This window comes from Benincasa hispida, chromosome 9 (assembly GCF_027475165.1).
Source record: "Benincasa hispida cultivar pf3 chromosome 9, pf3_genome.v1.1, whole genome shotgun sequence".
Classification (NCBI taxonomy): Eukaryota; Viridiplantae; Streptophyta; class Magnoliopsida; order Cucurbitales; family Cucurbitaceae; genus Benincasa; species Benincasa hispida.
This window is the reverse complement of record NC_143486.1, coordinates 64099942-64109520: the sequence shown is the minus strand read 5'-3', so window position 1 is coordinate 64109520 and position 9579 is coordinate 64099942. Positions and strand designations below refer to the sequence as shown.

The 9579-nt window shown below is 34.7% G+C and overlaps 1 protein-coding gene across 2 annotated transcripts; it reads left to right on the top strand.

The window, feature by feature from the left end:
- The first annotated feature begins 1372 nt into the window (after window positions 1-1372).
- On the top strand, window positions 1373-9262 carry LOC120091532 (alpha-1,6-mannosyl-glycoprotein 2-beta-N-acetylglucosaminyltransferase). Of its 2 annotated transcripts, none has more exons than XM_090318281.1 (16): window positions 1373-1646; window positions 2343-2554; window positions 3142-3262; window positions 3349-3459; window positions 3563-3664; window positions 3777-3889; window positions 3993-4189; window positions 4451-4619; window positions 4774-4852; window positions 4942-5035; window positions 5759-5855; window positions 6354-6447; window positions 6807-6879; window positions 7922-8095; window positions 8377-8499; window positions 8810-9262. In XM_090318281.1, exons 3-16 carry the CDS (start codon window positions 3207-3209, stop codon window positions 8969-8971), a joined length of 1644 nt encoding a protein of 547 aa, XP_090174407.1. In that variant the 5' UTR covers window positions 1373-1646; window positions 2343-2554; window positions 3142-3206; the 3' UTR covers window positions 8972-9262. The 2 variants fall into 2 exon arrangements, with proteins under 2 accessions (XP_090174407.1, XP_090174406.1); XM_090318280.1 differs by having other exon boundaries at window positions 1375-1646; window positions 3126-3262.
- The last annotated feature ends 317 nt before the right edge of the window (window positions 9263-9579 follow it).

The window sequence follows — 9579 nt, the reverse complement described above, 5'->3', positions numbered from 1 at the left end:
TATCGAGCTATAGTGGTGTGACTCGGTAGTTAACGAATATTGATTAATTTGGTCTAAAGAGTTTAGTCAATTAATTTAAAATCGTTGGAGCTTATGATCTGTAGATCCATAAGGTCTCTCTACTAGCTCATAAAACATGAACACCTTGGATTAGTAAATGAAGCGAATTTGAAATGATTATAATTTGAAGTGTTCAAATTGAATTGCACTTTGAATTTAGGGTTTTCAATTTGAAGTGTTCAAATTGCAATTAGGGTTTGAATAATTATATTCGATATAATTAAATATTTAATTTATTGAAATTAAACGAAATTGGAGAGTTTATAAAATATTGATTTAAATATTAAATACATGAATATGATTCATGTTTAAAGTTAAATGTTTGATTAGTTTAATATTTGATATTAAATTATTATTTGATTAATTAAAATCAAGTTAATTTTTAATTCTATTCAATTTGAGAAATTGAATTTTGAATTAATTAAAATCAAAATAAGGATTGAAAATTAATTCAACTTAATATGAATTAAATTGAGAAAGTGGATTTATCCACATTTTTGGGATGGTGTGGTGTATCTTCTCAATCCAAACATCTAGCCCACTTTCAAGCTCAAATTGAGGTGGCCATTACTGAGAACCTAGATTGCTTGCATGTATTTGATGAATAAAACTCTCAAATTTTCGAGAATAGAGATAGTTGCTAAATTTTGAGAAAATTCTACGAATCTCTCTCAAGCTCTCAAACCCTCTTCTATTACCTCACTCAATTCACTTCAATATTGAGTTTCACCACTCAAATTCAAGGCTAAGAATAGTAGAGAAGATCTTTTGGAGGTTCACTAAGGATTTGAAGTTGAGATTTCGTGAAGAGTAGCTTGGATTTAGAGGATTATTCAAAAGTATGACTTCTTGCTAAAGATTTGAAGTTGAGATTTTGTGAAGAGTAACTTGGATTTGAAGGATTCTTCAAAAGTATGACTTCTTGAAATCATTTTATGTGAAAATTTGTTTTGAATGCTTTTTAGAACTCAAATTAAATGTAATTAGAGTGTTTATTGATTCTGATTGCTTTCGTTGCATGCTTATATTTGTTTATTAGAGTGTTTATTGATTCTGATTGCTTTCGTTGCATGGTTATATTTATTTATCTTATTAGATAGATTACCCTATTATCTAAACATTTTATTTTTTAAAAATTTGTAGGTTATATTCGAAAAAGAATTATTTATGTATAAAGTATTCTGGAATATATTCCATCGAAGAAAAATTACGTACATCATGGATCATACATGCCACGTCTCACATATCATAGCTGTAAATGTAAATAGGTAAGAAAGGCCATAATCAAAAGTGAAAAATCGGACAATTTTGTGCGGACAATTTATTGTTAATCGCAGATTTGCGTCGCGAGGAAATGGAGTTACAGGGGGGGCATAAAGCGAAGTTTGATGTACCAGTTCCAGTTACCCGTTTCTTCGTCTTTCCTTCCCATAATCGGCAAGCCAATCCTTCTATGTTCTTGGGAGGCGATCTTCTCCGTCAGTTGATTTTCCGCTTCATAATCTGAAACTTGACTGGAAACGCTTTACAATCGCTACAATTTGTGAGCTCTATACCACAGGCGTCTCTGGAAATGGACAACACCGGTTAGTAATAGCCATTGCCTTCACTTCGCTCTCGAATATGATCTATGGCGGTTTCCTTAATCATGCGCTTTAATGGATTCCTTTCCCCATTTACGATCCACGTCGATCTTGCCAAAACTGAAATCAGAGAATGACGGAAAGAGATATGAGAAAATTAGGATTAGGATGTTCACCATTGCTATTGGCAAGGAAGGATGGAGTATCGATTTATTTGCCACGAGTTTAGGCTGTCATGTGTTTGTTTCTGCCTTTACTAGGATATATTCCCGAGTTCATGCTCTTAATCGAGTGAATTTTTAAGGCGGTTTATCTACTTCAGCTTATAGCTTCATACATGTAGTGGCGTATGTTAACTTCATTATCAGCTTGTTGTAGACTTTTGAAGTATACGAATAGCGTCATTGTGTTATTGGAAAATTGCTTGTTAGACTTTATGTTTCGTCAGGTACAAGTTTTCGATGTTTGGCAATTGAATTGGTGATTTTACATATAAACTATAAATTAGTCAGATTCTCTAGAACTCTCAAGTTATCTGGTTTTTGGTCGTGTCAAAACTTGATGAAGGATTTCTGATGCTTCTTAGAGTTTGATTTTTGCGATTAGTGCTTGAGTATTGGCATTCTAAAAAAAAAAATGTTATGGTTGTTGCCTTATATTTTGGTTGCATGACACCATGATTGTTTATTCCCCTATCAGGAAATCCTCAGGGCATTCTCGTGCCCCCAGTTGAGGGCGTTGCAGGAGGAGGAACTGCTTATGGTTGGAATGATGGCAGCATACACACATCAACTCTCCCTAAAAGATCTATTGATCCCACAGAAGTTCCTACAGCAGATCTAGTCGATGTGTGGTGCATGCCAAGCACGGCAAATGTTGGACCTCAGGAAATGCCTAGGCGTTTAGAAACTGTAAGTATGAAAGTTATATAATTAGTATCTTCTTCCTACTATTGGTTTTAATGGAAGCTAGAAGATTGTATTTATTAAATCATAATGAGTTTCAAGTATGTCGGTGGGGGAGCTTAGGGCGATGCCACCAAAGGAAGTACGAGTTACTGAAATTCAAGTTTTTTTTTTTTTTTTTTTGGAGACTGATTACATTCTGAATCCTACAGACCATTGACTAACAGAATGGTAAACAGAGTTAGTCTTAGTTAATGAACATGCTTTATTCACGGAATAACGTCTTTGTTAATCCAACTAATAAAACAGAAACCAGTTTCACTTGTTTTCCTATAATAATAATATAGAGAAAGTAGAAATACCTTGTTTGCTTATTTTTTTGTCGAATGATCGGATCTGACAACTGGTAATTGTGAAAAGTACTTATTGTGAGGATTTGGCCTTGAGATGTGCCATTGTGAGTGTTCAAATATTTGTGTGTTCGTTGGATTTCTCCTTTAACATGACGTTGTATGAAATATTTGATGACTTCCGCTGCATCAATCTTGGAATTTAAGTTTTAGTCTTATCTTTTCAGATAAATCTTTTGGCAGCTAGAAATGAGAGGGAAAGTGTTCAAATTGCTATTCGTCCAAAAATATCTTGGGGCGCTTCTGCCATGGCTGGAATTGTTCAGATTTCTTCTGGTGATTTATGCTCCACATCTGGCGATCGGTTAGTGTCACTAGGCAATTATTTAGGCAGAGTTTCATGTGTTATTAGTATTCCCCTTATAAGCATCCGGAGGTGGTTGTGTGCAGGTTAGTTGTTGGACAATCATTGAGGTTGCGGCGTGTGGTCCCCATATTAGGTGTTCCAGATGCCCTTGTCCCACTTGATCTTCCAGTTAGTCAAATAAACCTTCTTCCAGGGTAGTGACGACTTATGTTTTGAATTGGGATATTCTACATTATGTAGTGTAAAGAATGCTGGGTTGATTTTTGTCTGACTCTACAATGATATATAATGTTGCAGAGAAACTACTACAGTTTGGGTTTCGATTGATGTCCCAAATATGCAACCCCCAGGTCAATATGAGGGAGAAATCATCATTTCTGCTATAAAAACAGATGCAGAGTGAGTCCGTTTACTTTTACAGCTCAAAACATGTGAAAAATTTTCCTTATTTATTATTTTAGGTTTTCATTGTGATGTTTGACTTACGGGTAAATGCTCTAAACTGCACCAGATCTTCAACACAGTACCTTGGCAGAGCTGAGAAGCATGAAATATACAAGGAACTTAAGAGCTGTCTGGATATTATGGAAACTGCCGCTGAGAAGCCATTGGATGAAGTGGTAGGTTGTGGATCTACCATTCTTACCTTGCTTATAACTATAAAATATCATGTGTCATGGTTGCTGGCATTTAAGATGCTTGTATGAAACATTGTCTTTTTAGGTAGAAACAGTGAAATCTGCAACTGCTTCTTTAAAAAGAGTTATTCTCTCCCCATCATTTTCTGAATTTTATTCTGAGAATGGTTCAATTGATGTGATGGATGAAGATGCCTTTTCAAACCTTTCAGTACGTGTGAAGATAATGTTGACGGTTTGGGACTTCACAATACCTGCTACTCCTTCACTTCCTGCCGTAATTGGTGTATCCTTGCTGTATATTAAAGATAAGTTACTATTGTTTGGAGATCAATACAAGTTGTTAGATGAATTTAAAATATACATTTAGGTACACATGGTCCTATTTGAAATAAATTTTTCTTTCAATTGTTTCTTAACAGACTACTGACTGCCTAAAAATCTAGGGTAGTTTTAAATTTTATTTTTCTTTTTATACAACAAAGAATGAAGACATTTAGAATACATGCCTGAAAAAGTTTGCTTTCAAGTCTTAACTATTAGTTAGGTATCCGATACTGTAATCGAAGATCGTTTTGGCGTTGAACATGGTACTGATGAGTGGTTTGAGGCATTGGATGAACATTTTAAATGGCTTCTTCAATATAGAATCAGTCCTTATTTCTGCAGATGGGGTGATGGCATGCGTGTTTTAACTTACACCTGCCCCTGGCCAGGTATAATGATGAAACAAACCAGGAACCGTAGTTTGGTTATATGTTATTGTAGTGCAATATGTGATAACTTCTGATTGTTCTAACTTTCTGATGGAATATTGCTTTCTGCTGCTTTCTCAATCTGATGTTAGCTTACTCTTTTATTCCTATATAGCTGATCATCCGAAGTCAGATGAATATTTTTCGGACCCACGACTATCAGCTTATGCTGTACCATATAGAGCAGTCTTTGGGTAAATTCTCAGTTTCCTCCATTCACTTATGTCAGGTATGTTTGAGATGGAAACTGATGAACTTCCACCAACTTGTTGATATGCCACAGTGGTGATGCGGCAAAAGATTACTTGCAAAGAGAAGTTGAGATATTGAGGACAAAGACGCACTGGAAGAAAGCTTATTTTTACCTGTGGGACGAGGTATTTATGTTGTAGTCGCCCAAATACAACCCATACCCATTCTATACCGTCAATTGGATGTTGGGAATAATATTCATTTTAGAGATTAAAAAGTTAGGTTAAAAAACACTGGTCCCTGAATTTTCGTGGTAGTAACAAATTAGTCCCCAAATTATAATTTGTAGCGATTTAGTCCTTGTATTTTGTAATAATTTATCCAATGAACTTTAATATGTGACAATTAAGTCTTTACACTTTAAAATTAGTAACACTTAAGTCTATTTTGAGAAATATTGTAAAGATTTAATGAGTTTTCTTAATATGTAGATTGATAAATTGATTGGGGATCAAATGAAAACTAAGCTGATCTATAATATGACAGTTAATTTTGATGGAATCTTTTATGGTAAGGATTAAATTGTTATAAATTTTAAAGTAGAAGTTCTAAATTAGAACTCCCATGAAAGTTTAGGTTCAAAAGAGTGTTTTTTAACCTAACAATTAGCTAAAGGTTGACTTTGCAATTATATTGTATTTGTAAACCTTCTAACTGTGAAAATAGACGTTGAAAAATGGTGATTGGAACAGAATTTGATTATCTGTAGTCCAGCGTTCAATATGATCATTTTAAATGATTTCGTCAGATAAATCTATTAGACTGATTACATAGAGCTTCACTACCTTTTTTTTTTTTTTTTTTGTGATTCTTTCATAAAGCTTACCACTTCAAACTTTCTATGGCAGCCATTGAATATGGAACATTTTGATTCTGTTCGCAGTATGTCTAGTGAGATTCGTGCTTATGCTCCTGATGCTCGTGTATTGACAACATACTATTGTGGTATAAGATATGCCCTTGGTTCTATTTGTTCTATTCATTCTACTACAAACTCAGATTACAAGCATGTTTGGGAATTGGGAGGGATTCTGAAATGGTTAAAATCACTTTTGTTATTTTCAAAATCACTATGAGACATACTATGAATTCTTCCAAACCAATTTTAATGATATGACAATTGTATTTAAAAGTGAAATTAAATATTAAATTAATTTTGAGTGATATTTAAAGTTATGTTTTGGAGTCATTAACAAAAGCGATTTTAACAATTTCAAAATCACTTCCTAAGATGAACTATATTATTCCATATGTTTACACAAATTTTCCTGCTAGATCAATAATTTTCACGATACAAAAATAAAGATTGTATTAGAGTTTTCATCAACAGTATTCAGGCATTAACCTCATTGTTATTTAAGTTTTGGCTCTAGAGGATTTGATCATAGTTTTTGATAGGAATACGTAATCATGAATTTAATTTGCGATTGTTGCTTTAAGCAGGACCCAGTGATGCGCCTCTTGCACCCACTACGTTTGAAGCATTTGTGAAGGTTCCAAGTTTCTTGCGCCCACATACTCAAATTTATTGCACAAGGTACTACTTTAATTGCAAGTCGAGGGAGCAAGATAAATAAGAATAGAAGGAACGGGGCATATAATTAACATGTGTTGTAGCAGTAATGAGTGGAATGGAAGATGAATATATAATATATTTCACAGGCCAGGTTCTTCTAGGCTGGACTATTTTCTGTTGCCTCTTTTAAGTTGGCATTGTTTGAAGGTGATTTTATGGTGTAGTACTACTATAAGGATTACACACTCCAACATAAAATTATCTTGTTGCCTTATCAAAATCTGACGGTTTTCCTCCAGTCTTGCGATCATTTTTCCTCTATCTACACTAAGTTTAGCATAAAAAAACATTTGTTCTTTATTTTTATTTTAATTGCACAGTGAATGGGTGCTTGGCAATCGAGAGGATCTGGTCAAGGATATAGTTGCTGAATTACAACCAGAGAACGGTGAGGTAATAATTATCTGAAGTCATGTGTCCCTAAAGTGTATTTAGAGCCGTATTCTATTTACGATTTCAAATTCCCATTTATCAATTTCTATGAAGTTGTATGTTTATGGTTAAATCACCTGTTTAATAGAAGATGTAGTTGTACAACATATAGACCAGATCTTGTTCAAGCAAAGATTGTGTAGGTGCTGTGACTTCCTCACTGCCTCTCTCCATCTCTAGGTTTTTGTGTTAGAACCCAATTATATTATATTGAAATGTAAAAGATAAAGAGCTACAAGATAACAGAAGCAATCTCCGTCTCCTACAATCATCTAAACAATTTACTCTATCTTTTTTCACCCCCTCTGTTTATAATAAATTAATAATTCATACTAAAAACTTTTCTAACTGATTACTAAGGTACCCTTAATACCCTAATGCCATTCCTTTTATTTTGACAGTGATGTTCAGTCATTTAAATTACAGCTTCGAATTCTGTTTTGAGTTGTTTCAGGACTCCTGGTAATTACAGTTTATGGACTAGAGGTGGTGACTGATTAAAAGTACAGGTTTTTAAGGGTCTATCTGGTAAAAAATCTGTGAACATAAATTTGAAAATGAGGAATTCAGTGAAAACATAGTTGTATTTCATATTTTCAGATATGTGTTTGACAGTAGAGTGTGGAATTGGATAACTAGTTATAGTTATCCACTAAATGTTAAGTTGAATATAGACTATTATTAATTAATTTTTGTAGATGTTTTAGTTAAATTTTATCCAAAAATAATTTTGAAAAGCAATATCCAAATTGCTTGCCGAACATATATTTACTGAATTCAATAAATTTAAAAACATAAAACAAAATACACAGATTATCAACCAAACAGGCCTTAAGATTCTCCATGGATGAAATATTTATGTTCTTTCTTTAGTGCATCTGTGATTCAGGCATTATAGAATATTCTATTTTAGTTTTCTTTAAATTGGTTGCTATCCTCTTGTAGTCTAAAGATTTAAGTCCTGCATAGGTCTCTGCTGAGGATAAATTTACTTTTCTGGTAGGAATGGTGGACATATGTGTGCATGGGACCAGGTGATCCCCATCCAAATTGGCACCTCGGGATGCGAGGTACGCAACATCGTGCGGTGATGTGGCGTGTATGGAAAGAAGGCGGAACTGGATTTCTTTATTGGGGTGCAAACTGTTATGAGAAGGCAACAGTTCCGAGTGCAGAGGTAAACTATACCTGCATAGCTGTAGAACCTCTAAGGGGTGTTTGAGTCAAGGAGTTGGAGAGTAAGGAGTTAGGAAGTGGAATTGTGAACTGTGTTCCTTGTTTGGCTTAAGGAGTTGTTGGTCCCACCACTAAAAATCATCAATTTTATACTTTATTGACTCTGTGGACTTCATAACTTCATGGAGTTCACGATTCCACTTCTTGTCCCAAATGCCTCCTAAGTGTTGAACGAACATGTCACATGCTTTCCTAACAAATCTCTATTCATGCTCTGAGTAGATAAGATTCAGGCGAGGCCTTCCTCCTGGAGATGGAGTGCTTTTCTACCCTGGGGAGGTTTTCTCATCTTCACATCAGCCAGTTGCTTCAGTAAGACTCGAGCGTCTTCTTAGTGGATTGCAGGTGATTCTAACTCCTATTTGATGCTAAATTTGACCATTCAAGTTTAAACCTAACATTTTGGATGTGAATTATTATCTAGTATATACATATTAACCCGTGTAGGCAGTAGACCATGTAAACTACAAACGTGGGGGAAGTCCTTTGGCCATATTTTCCTGTTTTTTGTTTAACACAAATAATTAATCTTGTATTACATCAATGTATAGTATTGCTTGAAGTTCAGGTTGCAAAAATTGCCTGGATATGGATAGCCTACTCATTTTTATTTACCTTGGATCTGTTAATGAAATCTGTTTTGGATGCCAATTAGGACATTGAATACCTGAAGCTTTATGCATCAAGATATGGTAGGGACGAGGGGGTTGCTCTTTTGGAGAAGTCTGGAGTCTATCAAGGACCTGAGCGATACACTCACGATCACTTGCCAGTTGATGTAATGCGGGGTGAAGTTTTCAACTTATGTCGATCATAATACGACTGCCTGCTAAAATACAGTGGAAATTGTAGATTTCCCAACCGACGTGGAGCAGGTTTGAGAGTCCTCAGTTGAGGACAGGTCAAATACTCAGATGTGAGATCCTTGACACGTTTGGATCTGACTTGAATATTTCCTTTTGGAAGCCCTTTTTGAAGTGAGGTAACTTTCTCGGTTATTGTACAATGTCTGCTATGTTATTTCTTTCCCAAGTAGCAGTTGATATTGAACAACCCTGTGCAAAGAACATGCGTATTAAATATTATAGATTCAGTCAGTAGTAACCCACACTATCGTGCATGATGATGAAGTTATGGTGTTTTTTGCCTCCTTGTTAGCGTTATACCTATCTAACTACGGTAGTCATAGACCTACTTTAAGGTTCTCCCTTGCGTAGTGACAGTGCTTGAGATAGTGGTGTTATGCAGTTTCAGTATATTATCCTTTTCCCCTTATTGAACAAAAGGTTAAATAATACTTCTTCATGCTCTACTTTAGCTTTGCCAATATTTTTTTATATTGTTTCACCCCGAACATAGATTATTTACTGATGTTGGCCTTAAGAATCCTGTTAACTACCAACAGATTGAATTTCATTGGAACCT